Raw genomic sequence first — 19158 nt, 5'->3', positions numbered from 1 at the left:
TTCAGAGACTGAATCAAGATGGCAACTCAAGCATGAAAGCCTGCCCTCCCTGCCCCTCCCCAAATCCAGATATATATTTAATACACAAAAACACTTGGGTCTGAGGAAGGAAATTCTGTGGCTAGGGAAAAAAAACAAAGTGAAAGTCAACTTCTCTGAATATGCTTTTGCTTCTTTTCAAGGCTGGAATATGGGACTATAACACTATTCAAAAATTTTAAGTTAAATTTGAACAAGCTAGTCTGAGAGTATTAATATGAGATAAAATGGAATTAGGGTCAAAAGGCATTACAAGGAAAAGGAGACAGATCCATGCTAATTAAAAGTATAGTCCATGAGGAAGTTGTTAATCCCAGTACCTAATGACAAAATCAAAATACACAAAATAAAACCAATAGAAATTCAAGGAGAAACTGATAAAGATACACAAAAAATAAGATTAAATACACAAAAATAAGTAACAACATAATAATAGCATAATTATTCATTATAATTATATAATAATTATAAGACTAACATACATAGAGCCAATATATGTAAAACTTGGTATTCAACAGAGACAACAAATTATTTTTTATCCTTAGTTTCAGGTGTGCAAAATAACATAGTGATTAGACATTCACACCCCTCACAAAGTGATAACCCCAACAAGTCTGCTACCTCTCTGACACCATACATAGCTATTACAATACCATTGACTAACATATTATTTTTTAAAACATTCAAAAAAATTAGAACAGGGGCTGGCCCGGTGGCTCAGGCGTTGGAGCTCGTGCTCCTAACTCTGAAGGCTGCCGGTTCGATTCCCACATGGGCCAGTGGGCTCTCAACTACAAGGTTGCCAGTTCAACAACTCCAGTCCTGCAAGGGATGGTGGGCAGCGCCCCCTGCAACTAAGAAAAAATAAAAAATAAAATGTAGCCACTTAATATTTAAAAAAAAATTAGAATAGACATTGCTGGATTATGTTTGCTAGTATTTTGTCAAGGATTTTTGTATCTATATTCAAAGGGATATTATTGTGTACTTTTCCGATGATACCGTTGTCTGATTTTGATATCAAGGTAACACTGGCCTCATAGAATAAGTGGGGACGTGTTACCTCTTCTTTTATTTTTGGGAAGAGTTTGTGAGGCATTAGTATTAAATACGGCTTTCTTTTGTGTTAGACATTTTCTAGCCTGCCATTTCAGTTCTCTTCTCATTTCATATATACATATATATAAAGTTATTTGTATAGATGAAGTTAGTTTTACTTATCTAGAAACGGCTTAATTTCTACTTCGTTTTTGAAGTATAGGAAAAATCAGAGCAAAGAGAGGCTGGAGAAGAAATGAACAAGGGCCCTAGTGGCCAAAAAAAAGCATGTAACTGTGACCTTGGGCAAGTTACTCACCCATTTAAAACTCCACTTCCCCAAGTAAAATGGAAATACTAACGATAGCTCCTTTCTGGGCTTGGTTTTAGGATCAAGTGAGATAATGTCTGTAAGTGCTGAGCAGAATGCGAGGCCCATTCACCATTTTCACCATTTTTGTCTTATCTAGGTGGGAAGCAAGGAGACGGACCCAGGGAGGTCGGCAACTGGTTTGGAAAGTTCTGAGAGAAATTTCAGAAGCTTCTCCATGATCTGCATGACTAAATTGTACGTGTTATGGGGGAGAGGAAAGAAAGGTGGAAGGAAGGCGGGGCTAGCTGAAACCTTTGTACCTGCCAGCAGATTGGGAACACAGGCCACCTCTGTGTGGCACTCCCTGCTATCCAGGACACCCACTTCTGAGCACCTGCAAGGAAGCCCCTTACAATCAACCTGCAGGCTTCTTGGGTTCCTGCCTCTTGAGGACCTGAGATGTCTCCTTTCCTGTGGAATTCTCCGTTGTACAGGCTGCAGACAGTAGGGTGGGGTAGGGAGGGGGGATGGGCACCAGAGAGAGGAGGAAACATTTGAAGCTCAGAGGCATTTATTTCTCAGTGCTCCACTCATGGAACTGGAGTTGGGGCATTGCTGGCAAGTCAAATTGACACCACTCTCAAGTTGCAATGGAAAAGGATGACCTGGAAGTCATGACTGAGGGCAAGTGTGGAGGGTGAGACGGTTTGAATAAATGCCTTCCTAGGCCTGTTTCCAAACTCTACCTAGTTGCTGGAGTATTGTAAATATTCAGGGTGATTCACTTTTAGTAATGCACAGACATCTGAATATGGATGGAGGGATTTCTTTTCATCTGTACGTGTGAATTGGACACAGTCTTATGCCACTCACCGAATTCTGATCATAGCCAGCCTGGTACCAAAGGTGGGAGGCCAGGAAGTGTTGCATTGGGTGCTGGAGAGAGAGAGAGACAGAGAGACAGAGAGAGAGATTGCAGGTCGGTGTGGAGCGCTGGTGGAGTTTGGGATTCCTCTTGACAAGGACATGTGGGAAACAGGGGCCTCTTGAAGAGTTATTATGTTTTTACCTATTAGGGTGGCAAAAATGAAAGGCTATGAATATATCTATTCTGTGAAAGACTAGGAGGATCAAGCACTCTCACTGGAAGTCAGGGAAATGCAAATTGAAATAATATCCATCAGATGGGTAAAAATGAAAAGGACCAATAACATTGATAGCTGGCAGGGATATGGGGAACAAGAGTAATGTCGTAATTGACAGTGGAAATGTGATTTGTTATAGTGCTGCTAAAGCTAACTACTAAATGAAAAAATAACATGAACTCTCTGAAGATGAAATGTACACTAACTGTGTTTTATTTTCTACAACATGAGGATATGGAAGAAACACTAGTATGTTCCAGACCTTGTCTCCCTCAACAGACTAATGGCCATTCCAAATCAGCTGTAAGTACTTCTGTTTTGAACCTACCAGCTTGTTTATGCATGCCTAATTATAAACAGACACAACAATTAGCCTAGAGTTCAAAACTATAAACTCAAGCACAACTGATCGCTTTCAAGAACCTCGCACATTTTGTTCACGTCTCCCAGTGAAGGAAGCAGCCACAGAAGAGCAAAACTAACCCTAAAGCTGGGTGTCAAATTATCATTAGGTGCTTTGTCTACAAATTTGTGATTAAATGCAGTTATATCCCCGTTCTAATGCCATGTGTTCTCTAATGGGGACTCTTGAAAATGAAGTTGCTGACTATCTTGTCAATTTTACCTCCTAAACGTCTTTAATATTTCCCCTTGTCTCCACCTACACCCATGACACCCACACTTTAGTTCAGGCCATTCCCATCGCTCTTGGCAACAAAGTTTCTGTAACCAGGCTGAGCTAGGAGGACACTGTTTAGCGGGAGGATCCTGGTCCCACTGGGGTCCTTGGTGACCCCTGGCTTCCCTTTCCACGTCGTAATGACTCTGGTTCTCTTTCAAGACCCACAAAGACTAGTATGATGGACATTTTTATACCTAAGACTCAGACAAAAGAGCCACTGACCATAAAATACCTGTGTCTGCAAGAAATAACTGTAATATAGTTATACCAGTGTATAGCTATGAACTTCAAAAGTAAAAGTTTATTCTTATTTGTAATTCAACAGGGCACTGGAATCCTACAAAACTGTTTGGTGCTGGTGGGGGAAATGAATGATAGAACTCTAGGGCTCCCATTTTTATTTTCCATTCTTGCCATTTAGGACACTTAAGGACAGAGAGGAAAGACCCCAGAAAAACTCTAAAAGGCCATCCTCCAACTTCCCTCTTTAGCACCCTGCGAAGAACCTATGCCCAATGCTCTCACATTGTTCCCTCTGTGCCCCCACGGAGGCCTACATCCTTGGTTGTATCTTTTATTGTTTTAATTAAAGTTTATTGGGGTGACAATTGTAAATAAAGTTACATAGGTTTCAAGTGTACAATTCTGTATTACATCACCTATATATCACATTGTGTGTTCACTTGGTGGTATCTTATTCTCAGAAGCTCCTTCTCTCTTCTCCCTGTCAAAACGGCTCCTTGCCCTCAGGGATTTGCACATTGATAAGGGTCAGATACATGAATTCATAGCATGATGCCTCGTCTCCAAAGAACGAACCCTCCAGGAGCAGAATTTCAGCTACTGAGAGGAAAGGAAGAGAAATCTTTTGAACCCATTGTGAATGAGGGTCTTCCTGACCCCTCCAGTCACAAATGAATGACACGGTCACCAGTCTGCCCTTATTTCATGGTGTTCCTGTGACTATCTCTGGGTTAGACACAATTCTATTCTCCAGCCGCTTGCCTGAAACCAGTGCACATTCTGATGGAGGGCAGAGAGTTTTTGTTCTGATTAAACTGTTTCCCCTAAAGAAATTGGCTGAGCGGTAGAACTCTGGTTGGTGAGTCAGAAAATGTAGCGTCTGCTCCTTGGAACACCATTTCCTAACTATGTAATCGCGGGCAAGCCACTTAACCTCTCTGAGGATCAACTTCCTAAACTCAGACTGGACGGTAATACCTCCTCTGCATCCTTACAACTGGTTATATTAAAGAACAAGTGAGATAATAAATGTGGACTGGCCTTGAGATCTGTAAAATGTAAGGTGTTACTACTGAAGGGTGACAGCTTCCCTCACCCTGTCTGGTGATTTTAAAGACATAATATAAGACCCTTCCATATTGTCGGCAATATGGAAGGAAACAGCTGCTGGTCCAAGCCAATTTTAGAAACCCGCCTTTTCGCAAAAGGAAGAGCCAACTTTCATCACAAGGTTGCTGGCACAGGACGGGCACTGCAAGACAGCAATGTAGAGACAGTCCAGCAGGTGTCAGCAGAGAACCAACTTTTGGTAGTAGGCGGGCTCATGAAGGGGTGAAGGAGACGCTGGGGTCTGGTGGTGGGCTGAGACAGAGCTGGCAGGATTCTGCCATGAAACCCAGAGCTATCCCAGTTTTGATGGGGTGCAGGAGGGCAGATGAGGACAACCCTTCAGCTCTACAAAGTCCCTCTGTGGGCTCCAGGATCCTTTCCCTTCAGAGGGTACCTTCCCATTTCTGCCTCTTGTTCCTGCTCTGAGTCCTTTTTCTGTCCTCAGAAACTGTGCTCTCACTTGGGAAACTTGTCTCAAAGGAAAGGAAGGTTTTTGCTTGTTTGTTTAGATAAGTATTACTCTGGGAATGACTTTCTACTCCTATCTCATCACCAGAGTTGTTTTGAATATATAATTTCAATTACACCTCCTTCTTCTACCTTCACATTCAACTTGCTCACTAGAGGCAAAACCGCAGCTATTTAGATTCAATAATCCAGGCAAGAAGTCCAGCTTCTTCAAGGCAAATGACTAATGTATTGGGAGTGGGTGAGCACTGTTTCCATTTACCACATAGAAGCCTGTTCAATGAAGTACTAAATCTCTTACGTGTTAAAGATGGTCTCTCATATTTTACTCTTATGGGGACGAGATTTCACTGCAAATATGTGCTAGTCTATGTTACGATGTATCATGTTGAAAGAGGTTCTACCACTAAGTTTTATGAAGTCTGAGCTCTTTCTTGGCTGGATGTAGACAATGTGACTCGGCGGGAGAGAGAAGTCGCTTGCTCTCTGCAACAGGACAAAACTCCAAACTGCCTGCCCTGCCCTTCTCCCATCTCTAAGATCCCCAGTGAGTGTGTGTGTGTGTGTGTGTGTGTGTGTGTGTGTGTATGTGAGAGAGAGAGAGAGAGAAAGAGAGAGAGAGAGAGAGAGAGAGAGAGAGAGAGAGAGAGAGATGGTACCTGTATGTGAACTGGTATATCCTATTAATGGGGAAAAGGAAATATATGAGAAACTCTGTGAGAGGAAAGGACAACTTGGGTCAGATCCAAAGGGCTGTCTGAGGCTCTGAAGACAGCAAGAGGTCAAGGGCAGGGCTACGGCCACATAAAGAGATGGTCACCTGTGAGTCTGCCATAACTGGGAAATGAGAAAAAGGAAAAAGGAATAAATCAAGGGAATGTGGACCTCGTGGTCCTGTCACATTGTTATTTGCTTTTCTTATCCTATATCAAAGGTCTATCTTTTTAAAAAAAAAAACTATTTAGTTCTGGAATACTAAAGTCTCCAGGAAAAGGACATTGTGGCCTACTTAGAATAATCCAAGGGGTGTTGCGTGGGGGGCAATGGGGGGTCTCTAGAGTCCTAAACGCTAGTATCTAGCATCCACAAGGAACAGAAGTCCCACACCTATCACTAAATCTGAGCACTAGGTTCAGCAGTCTATAAATCTTCAGCTGGCAGAATGACAGGCAGAATATAAGCCGATTCCCACATTGCTGCAAATCTTTCATATCCTCAGCTGGGTAAGCTGTGTTTCCTTCTCTTCTGGCTGTGAATCTTTCATTGTTTCCACTTCTTTATTGGAAACCAGGAAGTAAGCAGCATGTTTGAAAGAATATTTAAAATTAAGGAGGCGAGTCCCAAGTCCACAGAGCAACTGCATTGTATGTTGTTTTGCCCAGAACCTACAAGAAAAAGCAAAAGCAGGTAGCAAGCAGATCTGGATAGCCTAAGCCCTTGCAGACTTATGTGACTGTGATAAGCAAAGCTTAGCATCCACTCTCATTGAGCGTTTATGCTCAGTCGGTGTGTATCTGTGTCCCAGGTTTAGGATAAGAATTTGCACTGGTGGTTTAAATATGGAAGCCCTGAAGACAGGGACAGCCGAATAGTAATGGAACCCATCCGTTGCTTTAGTCAATGCATAAACCTCCGAGTTAGGCCCCTTCTTTCAACCCTAAATCCCCACAAACCCTATTGTTACATTATAAAATGGACCTTCTCTGGCATTGTCCATTCCTAGTATGGTGAGATAGTTTGGCTGTCTCTAGCCAGGAAAAGAGAAGGAGAGGGTTGTATCCATTAAAGACAGCCAGCAGACTTGATCAGAACCCCCTGACATGATGACATTCCACGCCCTCCCCAACCCTCCAAAGCAGTTCAACCTTTGAGTGTAAAGGACTCCCTCTATTGCTCTGTTGTCAATTGTAATTTGCTGGTGCAGCTATGCAGTCTCAGACGAAATCATCTTTAGAAATGAGCTTCCTCAAAGGACAGCGCCGCCACATTTCAGCTCACGTTAGTATAGTTTAGTCAGACGCTCTTCACTCCTGTTGGAGCACATTTGCTAGCGCCTTGCAGCTACCAGGCCCCGGGAGCCCTCGCTTCTGCCCCCAGGACCTCCCCACCGGTCTCAATTGCTCTGGACCAGTTCATTTCGCCACAGCTCAGAGCCGCTCGGAAAGCAAAGATTAAAGGGGAAAGTCGCAGCTGTATATTTATATTTTCATTGCTAGAAGGGAATTGATTTCCGCGCATTTATTTTGGTAGTTGTAATACACAAGGGCGGATTTGCGTCACCCAAGCAACTTGTCGGTGGAGATAAAGTTGCACAAATATTAAAAGGGGAAGTGCTAGGAGTCATTATAGAGTTTTTCTCCGGAAGAAATAAGGATTTCTGCAGTATCCTAAAATACTAAGGCCGCTTCTATTTTGAGACCAATCTCGCAGGCACATCCGCTCATTTAGTCCGAGTTTGAGCCCATCAAAAAACAGGAGGTGACCTGAACTCCGGCGAGCCCAGGGTTTCCTGCTGCTTTCTTGGTTCGGAGGGGTGGGGAGTAAGGAGGAGGGGAGTCTACCGGCTCCGAAGAGGGCGAGAGGGCCGCCGAGACGAGGCCTGGGCCTGGGGAAGAAGATGGGTGGCGGGGGGAAGGCAGGGGGTCGTTCCAAAGGTTTCCCTTTTCGCGTTTCCCTCCGGGAGCTCGGGCTCCTCCAGGGTGGCGCCAACGCAGTTGCAATGAAGTTGAGGGCGTGGAAGGGGCGCGCGGGCGAAGGTGCAATTTGCCAGCAAGCTGTGGGCCCTTTGCGGAGACAGGAACGTGCCACCCGGCTGGAAGTCCGCGGGGAACCCCGTGCTCCCGGCCTGGCCTTCGCCCCGCCTGTCCCGCGCACCTGGCCTTGAAGTGGGGCAGATGCGGGTCCTGGGCGCAGCGAGAAACCCGGAGGGCCCGTATTCAGCCTAGTCTGCACTCGGTGCCCATCCCGAGGGTCGCGTCTAATTTCGGGGTATGCAGCCTGGGGGGTGGGCTTAGGCCGCGCTGCTGAAATGTTAGCAGTCAAATTGGAATTGCAACCGAATTGGCCGTGACACCAGAAAACAGGAAAGAGGGTTTATGACCACCTCGAAACACACTCGAGCTAGTGTGAGGGCTGTGAAGTTACAGAGGCCGCTCTCTCCCACCGGAATCTTGCCAGAATCCTCAGCCTTTGCTTGCAACGCCTTTCCTGGAGCCCTTCACGGAGGGTCCAACGCCTCAAGTGGCCTTATGCTTGTCACTCCTTTGCCTCTGGCCACAAACAAAAGGACTCGTCTTCCTGGTACTGGGGCCCTCAGTCCATCACACCCCTCCAAGTTCATGTCTGGAAATAACATCTCTCTCCTGGCTGCAAGGAGCAGGGCAAGAAAACCCTTTAGTAGAAGAGAGATGGAGGGAGAGACTAAGAGATGGAGGCGAGGGGGGCGGGCGAGGGGGGCCGGTGTTCTCAGTCCTGGCTGGTGGGAAATGATTGACAGTGCTTGATTAGTTTCCAGGAGAAAGTTAAAGGCTTAAAATGACGTCATCTGCAACAAGGGACTAGAAACCACTAGAAATTAATTTAATTAGCACAAATCTTGAACTCAAGATAGGCATAGCAAGCTCAGTTGCCTTCCTGGGTTTATTTGGTAAGAAGTGCTAGTGTTGAAGTGACATTAAAAATGCCACAGAAGCTTTATTACAATTATATTAAAAGTTTTTTTGAGGGGGGCGGGGATTGCCACAGCAGCTCGGCGGAGAGATGCCTATTAGGACAATCGAAAACAAAAGATTTCGTGGTTTCATTATTATTATTTTATTTTCTTCCTGAAAATGTGCAAGAAGGGCTCATCTGGGTGGCCTGTGGTTTGTTTGGGAGAGGGGTGGGGAAATCCATTCTGACTATAATTTAAAAGAGAACGAGTTCTTAAAATAGAGCTGTTGATATTGCAGAAAACCCCGCGCTGCACCTATCCTGCGTTCGACAGACGCGAGAAACGAATGCAGGGCGCCGGCCGCCGCTGCAGCCTCTGCGACCAGGCCCAAGGGGTTCCTGGGGAAGCAGCCACTGAATTAAAAATAGTGTTTAACCCCAAGAAATCTGCTTGTGTGGGCACTTGCACAACAACGGAGCCCATGTGATCCGGGGATCTGGCGGAGGACGGAGGGTGACATTTACTACAAGGTGCAGCCGAGGAGGGGACGCGCGTGCCGCTCCCCCAGGTTTCGGTCGGCGGCCTGTTTTGTCGTCTCTGAGGCTCCGGGGAAAGGTTTGGTTGCGTCCAAGGCAGACGTTCGGAGACATTCATCTTATGTTGTTTGAAAAGTTACTCATTCAAGTTGTCACTGTGCGACAGCTCGGAATAAAGCTAATTTGTGACCGCCCCTCCTCTCTTCCCCGAGGAGCTCAGAGGCAGCGAGGCGGACGCGGTGCTAACTTGGGCGGAGACGCAGGGCCCCAGCATTCCTGGGCGAGAGCTGGGGCTGGGCAGCCGAGGGCGCGGGCCCGCGAAAGATGGAGCGTGCGGAGGATACTGATTCTCGGGATAAAGGCCCGATCTGAAGAAAAATTGGGCCCAAGTGAAGTGCACAGTAGGGAAACTAGAGGGCCACCAGCGCGTTCCGGGGGTCGGGCTTTGCACCCGCGATAACTTTGCCCGAGCATCAGTATCCCCAGGCGAACGCTCCAGGAGCGCTGTGACAGGCTCTCCACGTCCGGTCCTGGTTCTGCGCTGCAGAAGTTACTGGAGGGTCAGCATTCTCTTGAGCCGCCGTCCGGGCCCCCAAACGGCGGTGAAGAACGCACAGGACCCTGCTGGGCTCAAGCGGCCCCGTCAACACGAGGAAGCGGGGCGGGGCCGAGGGTGCGGGTCACGCCCCCCTTTCCCCAATTCCCCTCCACTGCCGGCTCCCATTGGTCACAAGGATGGCCAATGAGCACTCAGATCGAGGTCCTACCCAGAGTCTGACTCGAAAGCTCCTGCCAAAACTTTGGGAGTTTTTAGAGAGGAGTTTTTTTTCCCTCTTATTACTTTTTTTTTTTTTTTAAACTAACGGATTATTATTGTTGTTGTTTTAAATTTAGCTCTTAGGGCTTAGCTGTTTGGGTTTTTCTTTCGGTGCCCGGCCCCTGTTTCCCAGGCTTCCCTGGAGTGTGCGGAGCCACGGCCCCCGCCCGCCTCGTCGCTTCAGCGCCCCTCGCTCGCCAGCAGCCCGCGGGGAGCGCGGGTCCCGCGCCGCCTTTATAGTGAGGCCTGGGACGACTGAGACCGGCCGGGATCCGGGCCTCGCCTCCTGCCTCGGTGGCGCTAGGGCTCCCCGGTCTCTCTTCAGTGCGGACAGAGAAACGAAAGCAGATCGTCCCCGGCTGGGCGGCCGCCTCCTCCTGCACTCCGCGCGCCCCTCCCGGCGCACCCACCCACCCACCCGTCCACTCTATCCGGCCAGGCCTCGGCGGTCGCTGGGCGCACCCCGCCAGGATGTTCGCCGCCGGGCTGGCTCCCTTCTACGCCTCCAACTTCAGCCTCTGGTCGGCTGCTTACTGCTCGTCGGCCGGCCCGGGAGGCTGCTCCTTCCCTCTGGATCCCGCTGCGGTCAAGAAACCCTCCTTCTGCATCGCAGACATTCTGCACGCCGGCGTGGGAGAACCCGGGGCGGCCCCGGAGGGCCTGGCGGGGGCCTCGGCCGCCGCCCTCACCGCGCACTTGGGCTCGGCTCACCCGCACGCCTCTTTTCAAGCAGCTGCCAGGTCCCCGCTTCGACCCACCCCTGTGGTGGCGCCCTCCGAAGTCCCGGCTGGCTTCCCGCAGCGGCTGTCTCCGCTCTCCGCCGTCTACCACCACCATCACCCGCAGCAACAAGAACAGCAGCAACAGCCTCCGCCTACACCCCGGGCCGGCGCCTTGCAGCCCCCGGCCTCCGGGGCGCGGGTGGTCCCGAACCCCCATCACAGCGGCTCGGCCCCGGCCCCTTCCAGCAAGGACCTCAAATTTGGAATTGATCGCATTTTGTCTGCAGAATTTGACCCAAAAGTCAAGGAAGGCAACACGCTGAGAGGTAAGTCTTGGGCGAGACACTGCAGGCCGCTAACCATGGCCCCGACTGCACTCTCGGTCCCTGGGCCAGCTTGGGGTGTCTTCGAGTGTTTTTACAATTAAGGACAAATTGGCAAGAGAAGGGAGAAGAAAATGAATTGTGAGAAGACTGTGAAACACTAGGTTTAAAACTCACCTGCTCTGTGTAAAAATAAATAAATAAATAGATAGCTAGATAAATAAATAAATCTCTCCAGGAATGCTTTAAAACCACGTCACAGAATTAATATTCACAAAAATGGGTGGTGTAAATGTTTGCTAAAATGTCTATCGCCTGCCTGCCTTTAATCACGTATCTAGAGAGAAAACTATATGATTTGACAGGGAAAGCCCTTTTGGGGAACACTTTCCCTGCCATTTATCTGATTTCTAGTGAAATTACACCGAAGGAATGTGGCGAAACAAAGTCGACTCTGAACTCCCCAGAGGAGAGAGCAGAGTAGGGGCTGCTTCGGGCGGAGGGTTTACGTTTGTGGATTCTTGGAAGGCACCTGAAAGTGACTTTGTTTGGGCCGTTTTCTGTAAAGTCTTTCCTTGCTGTAACAGCATAGACGTGGACATACGGGACACACACGGAACATTTTGTGTGTCACCCCGTGGCCGCAGTCTGGAGAGAGGGGTTTCCGGGTGGAGACGCGGGTCTCTCTAGACTTCGCTTCAGGAAAACCAAATCGAGGGCGACGGGCAGGGGAGGAACCAGTACCTGGACAGAGCGTGGGTCTGCTCAAGGTGTAACCATCTCTTTTTTTCTCTGGTCCCCAGATCTCACGTCCCTGCTAACCGGCGGGCGTCCTGCGGGGCTGCATGTCCCGGGTCTGCAGCCCTCGGCCGGCCAGTTCTTCGCGTCCCTAGATCCCATTAACGAGGCTTCTGCCATCCTCAATCCCTTGAGCTCCAACCCGAGAAATTCAGTTCAGCATCAGTTTCAAGACACGTTTCCAGGTACAGAACGGGCAGGTCCGCCAACTGAAAACTCAAAATGCCTCACGTGGCGACCGCGGTGTAACAATCCCGGTGTTGGTGCGGGAGGCCACCGAGTCGGGAGAGAGAAACCGAAAAATTTCTCTGTGAGCTGGCTCACTCTTTGGCCAGATCCGGGAGGAAAGGGGTGGGGGGCCTGGGGAGCCAAGAAAGTGTGCGCGTGGGCGGGTGGGACGGCGTGGAGGGCTTTCTCTAGTCTCTTCGCAGGAGAGGGTGGTTTGAAAATGAAGCAGCAAGAGGTGTTGCTTATCACTGTACGCACATTTTGAAATGACCTCAAACCCTTTTGCCCCATGAGGTTGCATCTGCGCGCGTGGGCACATACGAGTACACACACACACACACACACACACACACACACACACACACGAGAATCGAGGCTGTCACCTGTAGATCCTTCAGGCTCCAAGGGACATTTTTGCTTACTCTTCCTGCCTTTTGACGAAGCATTAGGTTTACGTTTTTTTTCCTTTGGAATTAACAGACCAGCCGCTGAGCTTCTCCACGCACTGTATGCTCGCTTTAGGCCTTCCGATTGTCTTCCTAAAAGCTGTGAAATTCCCCTTGGAGGAGGGCTTTCTGAATGCGGGTAGGGCCGACCGTTAACCCAAACCAGTTTTAGGCAGCACGATGAGCCCTAGGTCCGCAGGCCGCGGACTGGGCACTAGCTCAGCCCTCGTGTCTCTCTCTTACTCCGGTCCCGCCGGGCAGGTCCCTATGCTGTGCTCACGAAGGACACCATGCCACAGACATACAAAAGAAAGCGCTCATGGTCACGGGCGGTCTTCTCCAACCTGCAGAGGAAAGGCCTGGAAAAAAGGTTTGAGATTCAGAAGTATGTGACCAAGCCGGACCGAAAGCAGCTGGCTGCAATGCTGGGCCTCACCGATGCACAGGTAAGCCAGCTCCCGCTTAAACGGACAGTCTCCCATGGCGCGCAGCCCCCTGCATCCCAGCCCCAAGGTCCCCTCCACCCCGACCCACTCTCCTTTTGTGGTGGAAACACAAGGTCTTGAATTTCAGGAAACTTTGTGGACTTCAGTAACTTGAGGCAGGAGAGAGGAGGAGGGTGGAGGAGACGGACGGAAGACATAGCCCATCCCCAAAGATATGTGTCAACAAGCACTGCCTGTTTATTTTGGCCAACAGGCAGAAAGAATCCCCGAGATAGCAAATAGGCCGCAGGAGATAATAATTATGTACTCGACTCTAGTGCAGTTCGCTGTAGGAGGCAGTTTATTTCGGAAGAGATAAAAATCCAAAGTCAAGAGATTGTTGTTGTTTCTCTCTCTCTCTCTCTCTCTCTCTCTCTCTCTCTCTCTCTCTCTCTCTCTCTCTCTCTCTCATCCTCCCTCCCTCCCTCCTCCTCCTTCTGCTGTTGCTGGATTGTGAAATCCCCAGTTGTGAGGAAGTGAAAACATCATTTCAAACGGAATTACTTAGCCCCAGTAGGGCAAGGAGTCCGCTTGGAGCGGCCACAGCCCTATTTTCTAACGGCATAAACTCTGAAGAAAAATCTCTGGTGGGGAGAGTGAGGGAGAGAGAGAGAGAGAAAGAAAAAAAGATTTTCTTAGACTGCTTAAGAGCATTTCAACAAGTTCTGGGTTCTGCATACTTGAATATTTTTCAAGAAAATAGCAAATCTATTGTGTCTGAATTCAATATTTTTTTCTCTTCTCAAATTCAAGAGCTGGGCTTTTTTTTTTTTTTTTTTTTTTTTTTTTGCTTTTTGAGTTTGAAACTGGAAGAGTCCGGTTCTGCCACACACCACCGCCATGGCCTTTGCTCCTTGGGGTGCTCTGAGCAGGGCAGAAGCCAAAGGCAGGCACTGTTTCATAGCTCTCTTAGGTGCCCCCCTTCTGTCTCTGTCTTTCCGTCCTCCATTACACAACTCCCCTCCCCAGCACACACAGTGGAAGAGCCCAGCCGTTTTCCACCAGCTGTGGATGTTATTTTTAAAAGGGAAGCTGGAACTTGTGTGAACGCATTGGGTCCCCCAGGGGATCATATATATTTATATAGATTCTCCCCATCCCTACCCCTCCTCCACTTTGCACAGGTTTAATTCCAGCGTTTTCTGAGCCCACAGCAGGATTAGCTTATCCTGGGCAGGGGCTGGGTCCTTATCAGCTTCTGAGTACACACATGCCAAGGAAATGCTCTTCTTCTGAAGGCCCAGTGGTGCCCCCATCCCACTGCGATTAACTCTTTGAACCCCCTTTCCCCTGTGTGCCTCCCAAGGTTCCTCCTTAAAAACAATTGCTTTTGTAGAGACCTGCCTTGGATAGCGGTAGTAGAGGAGGGGCCAATTTAGCAGGAATTCTTCACACTGATTCACCAAACCCTTGAAATTGTGTGCCATTTTTCTGGGCCACAGTTCCATAATTTTAGTCCGATTCTCTGGAGCGTCCAGACTCAAGTGGGATAAAGGAAGAAGCATCAATTTAGAGTAGAGATCCTCCGTAGTTTGCAGGCGGGGTGCAAGAATCTGCTTTTCCAACAAGCACTCAGGCTCGAGGTCTGGAGGAGCACGTTTTGAGAAACATGCCACGTGGGATCGTAGGCGAGGATCCCTGGCGATCCATCGATCCATCGCATTGTTTCTCTGGGCAGCCTCTCGGCCCTGCTTCCCGCACAGGCCCGTGAGGTAGAGGCACTGGGGACGGTTAGCAGTGCTTTCCCGCCTTTCGGAGTGACTCCCAGGTGCACGGCGGTCGGATTGGAGCGAGCCTTTGTCTCATCTCGGTGTCCTTTCTTGTTTCCCCGTGCGGCGGGGGCGGCGCAGGTAAAGGTGTGGTTCCAGAACCGACGGATGAAGTGGCGTCATTCCAAAGAGGCCCAGGCCCAGAAGGACAAAGACCAGAAGGCGGGTGAGAAACCAGCAGGCGGAGCCCCAGCTGCGGACGGAGAGCAGGAGGATCGGAGCCTCAGCCGCTCCGAGGGCGAGGCGGAGAGCGACAGCAGCGACTCCGAATCTCTGGACATGGCCCCCAGCGACACAGAGCGGACTGAGGGGGCCGAGAGGTCTCTGCACCAAACCACGGTCATCAAGGCCTCGGCCGCTAGCACGCTCCTCCCTGCCAGCAGTGGTGGGAGTGGTGGCGGCAGTGGCGGTGGCGGCAGTTTCAGCTTCAGCAGCCTCAGTAGCAGCAGCGCCAGTGCGGGGAGCGCCAGCAGCCTTGGCAGTGGAAGCGGTGGTGCCCCAGAGTTGCTCTCTGCGCCCCAGCCCACCGTCAGCAGTGCTCCTAAAAGCCCTGAGCCCTCCCAACCACCGCTCGGAGGCCTATAGACTGCACCAAGGGCAGAGGGGACTCGGGGCCCTGCATGCTGACCCCCAGCCTTCCAGTGTGGCTGGATCTTGTGCCTATTTTATGGTGGAGGCCTGGACAGGGCCCTGGACGCAGCAGTGGAGACTCCTTCCCCACCTTTGCATCTCGCTGGCCGCCTGGTGCAATCCACACTGCACAGAGCCCAGGACAGTCTCAGTGCCCCGCCCAACAGTTCCCTGGATACAAGCAGCTCACACGGTGACGTGGGTGACACAACAGCTCCTCCCTGCTGTACGGGTCGCAAAGACATGCTGCACAAAGGATGCCACAAACTTGTAAATAAAATGTTTACTACGGTTTGTAAAGGCCGCTTGGCTGGCTGGGGAGATTCGGCCGGTAAGGTCTCCGGTCTCTGTCCTGGACCTTAGCTCTGGGGCGCTGCAGGTCACAGCTGCTGGAGGTGGGGACTAGAGCTTTTGGGGGATGTGCTACAACCTCAGGACCACCTTGCAGCAGACATCAGTTTCGGGGGCTTAGCGGTTCTACCAGTTCTTAGATCTCACCCATAGCCCAAGCCAACCACCACTGAATGGGCACTCAGTGACCCTGAGTGTGGCCCGAGAGCTGAGCTGGCCACAGAATCTGTTGGGCCCACTGGGCAGATGGCTGCCCCACTGGGAGTCAGTAGGCGATGAGTTTGCGATGAGTGTGTGTGCTGGCTTTCGAGGAGGCAGAGGATGCAGAGCTGGGGGTGGAGAAGATGGTGGTGCCAGTCGGGGTCAGTCATGCTACAGCCTGGACTCACAAGGTGGCCACTCGGTGCTGGGCCTGGAGCCCTGAGGCACTTCCAGTGCAACGGGTCCCTTGCTTGAGTATGGTCTGTGGTGTCCTGGAGGAAAGGACAGGCAGACCACAGTTGTTAGGGCTGGAAGGCCGGGCCTGAGATGGAGAGAAGGATGCCAAAACAATTGCACAGCAGGGAGGTGACCTGCTGGTCAAGGTCACACCAAGGCCGAGCCCCATCTAGAACCCGGATCTCCTGGCTGACATCTGGCCAGTGATAGGTTTATTAAAATGCACCTCCTGCCTCAATCCACACACTCACAATCTCCCTTCAAAATCAGGCCATTGCAGGCACCTGGTTCAGCTGTTTTCCTGCCAAAGCTGCTTCGATTTGAGAGGCAGTTTCCCCATCACACTGCAGCTGGAATACATTTTGCCTCCACGTTGCTACCAGGATGGGCCACTGGAAGTTTTTAAAGAAAGTCTGAAGAGTCAAACCTCTCTCCAAGACCTATCCTGCCCCACCTCTCCTTCCCTCGGAAGTATAAAATGGCTGGAGTTTGTAAAAAACATTCTTCTCAGAGATTTTTACAAATTGGCATTGCTGACAAACCTGACCACGTGGGTCTATTTGGCGCTAAACTGGGGGGGAGGGCATAAGTCCTCTCTGACAGGCCAACCATCCATTCCAGGGGGCTGGTTCTCCTAAAGAACACAGCTGTGGAGAGTGGTGCTCCTGTGGAGATGCTGAGGTCAGTGAGCCTCGGATGAACCCCAGTCCCCTGGCCAGAGCGAGAAGTCTCCCCACTCAGGAACAGCTTCTTTCCCACTTTGACCCATTTGCTTAAGCACATTCAAAACCTCTGTTCTAGATTTATAGGCCCAGGGACAGAGGAGAGCCCCCAGATTTAGCCTTCTCTGGCGGTGGTGGGCAAGTCCCAGAGCACAACCCAGGGATGCAAGGCTGACCATTTCCTGCCCCATCCACCTCCCACCCACCCCCCTCCCCAAATGGAGCTGAATACTTAGAGGAATGTGCACAGTAGTGAGGGAAGAGGGAAGACCAAGATGGTCTGAGGCAGGAATGAGAAGAGAAAGGTAGAGCCCCAGGAGAGACCTCAAGGTAAAAGACAATGTGAGCCAGCTGTTACCCCTAAATGTGCCTCAAGAGGGGTGGGCAGCTTTCTCACTGGCCCTGGGTCCCAGCCCCAGACTGGGGTGGTTCCTTCCCGCCTTCCACAGTCTCTGCTACTCCAACTGCAAGTTCTCTCTGTACCCCAATTTTGCCTTTATGACTCAGATCCGTTTCCTCCCCCCCCCTAAATATTGAAATTCTGAAACCAGAACTTGCCAATAACATCGAATTATGAGGCACTTGAACCCGGTTCCGGCGTTCAGGAGAATAACGTGACAGCCTAGTTGAGGAGCGGCCTGGGAAGGGGAGGTGGGGAGAGGTTGGTGCTTTAAGCTTTACCGCAGCTACCCTGCCGCTCTTCCCGAGGCCCCGAGGTGCCCGCAACCTGCCCGTCCCCCTAAACCCCACTACACGTCCTCCTGGGCCCGGGTTTTCAGAAGTGAAAAAAATAATCGCCCAGAGACTGTAATGATGTGATGTCAGGTAAAATTAGGCCTTATCTCGGCCAGGTTCAGCCAGGCAAGAGGGCCCGGTGGAGCCGGGAGGATGGGACGGAAGTGAGCTGGGCGGCGGGCATCTGGGGGTGGGGGCTGGGATGCTCCTGGGGGGGTTGGAGGACGCGCTCCTTTCTCCGCCACCCCCCACCTTTCGTTCCTGAACACTTTCCCAGTGAAACTCTAGCGGGGCTTTACGCGGGGCAGTGGAGTTCTTCCACATTCTCATCAGGACCCGGTATCGCAAATCCCGGAGAAGTTTGAAGCTCATTTTGAAGAAGAGCAGTCACAGGACAAAGGGCCTCTCCAGGCGGGAGGGGTGGCGGGGAGGAAAGCGGCATTTCGGGCCAGGTCACCTCATTCCTGGACGGCTGGAATCTTCCTGATGGCGTTGGATGCTGGGGAAGTTAGAAATTCTTGAACTAAGACCGAGATCTCTCCGACACGGAAGAGAAGGACCGGCGCCGTAGGTCCGCGGACGCCAGGCCCGCAGGGCTGGGGCTTGGCGGGCGCGGGTGCGGGTGCGCGCGGGCCTGGGAGCCGGCCCCTTCCCCGCGCCCCTAGGACTCGCCCTTTCCTAAAAGCAGTAATAGCTCTTTGCTCGAAGCAAGGCTCTTCCTCGCCAGCGGCAACAGTCCCCGCGGCGCCGCCGAGCCCTTTCAGCAAGGTTACCAGGGCGCATTTGGAAGGATAGCCACCCGTGCGCATCTCTCTGGGGAAGGAGAAGTGGGGAGTCTAATACCCGCCCCATCGGGTACACAGGCGCGGGCCGTGCGCGCACACACATCACATTACACACATACATCAAACACACACACACACACACACACACACACACACACACACACACACACAGAGGCACGCAGGACGCAGACTCAGACAGACACATGAGAGACAGTCTACTGGCGATTTCAGCTCCTTGTGGATAACACCATGCAAATCAAGTTCCCTGTTCTCCTTCACTTGGCAAAACAAAGCGAGAAGCCCTCTACCTCCTTATTCAGCCAGTGTGCGTGGGTGGGCCGCTTGTCTCTAAAGGTTTCCTTGCTGCAAGCTTCGCCCACCAAACCACTGAAGCTGGCGCTGCATTCTCCTCCATGTGTCTGTGTCAGACAAGGGCGCACAGGGACCTCGATCCCTGGAGTTGTTGGGAGCAAGTTGCGGTTTCTGGCCAGTCCCCACAGAGGCGAAAGCCGTTGGTTCCTGCGCCACTTCAAGGCGAGGTGTTGCCTCCAAGGGAGGCGGTGGCCCGCTTACCAACCAAGTAGATGGTCTCCCGCAAGTCTTTGTGTGTATGGTGGGTGAGGGGGAGCAATTTCTCCGATCCCAGTTGTCACAGATCCCTCTGACTGCCTAGGACCCCCGCG

General features: G+C 50.8%; 1 protein-coding gene across 1 annotated transcript; it reads left to right on the top strand.

The window, feature by feature from the left end:
- The first annotated feature begins 10020 nt into the window (after positions 1–10020).
- Positions 10021–15738, top strand: HLX (H2.0 like homeobox). The gene is made up of 4 exons (XM_019741158.3): positions 10021–11091; positions 11892–12071; positions 12822–13006; positions 14896–15738. The coding sequence occupies exons 1-4, from the start codon at positions 10515–10517 to the stop codon at positions 15397–15399; spliced, it is 1446 nt and encodes a 481-aa protein (XP_019596717.2). The 5' UTR covers positions 10021–10514; the 3' UTR covers positions 15400–15738.
- Positions 15739–19158: the final 3420 nt, after the last annotated feature.

The sequence above is a fragment of the Rhinolophus sinicus genome, chromosome 6 (assembly GCF_057876585.1).
Source record: "Rhinolophus sinicus isolate RSI-liver-muscle chromosome 6, RSI-T2T, whole genome shotgun sequence".
Taxonomy (NCBI): Eukaryota; Metazoa; Chordata; class Mammalia; order Chiroptera; family Rhinolophidae; genus Rhinolophus; species Rhinolophus sinicus.
Note: the sequence above shows the minus strand (reverse complement) of the source record. Positions and strands in the feature narration are given on the sequence as shown.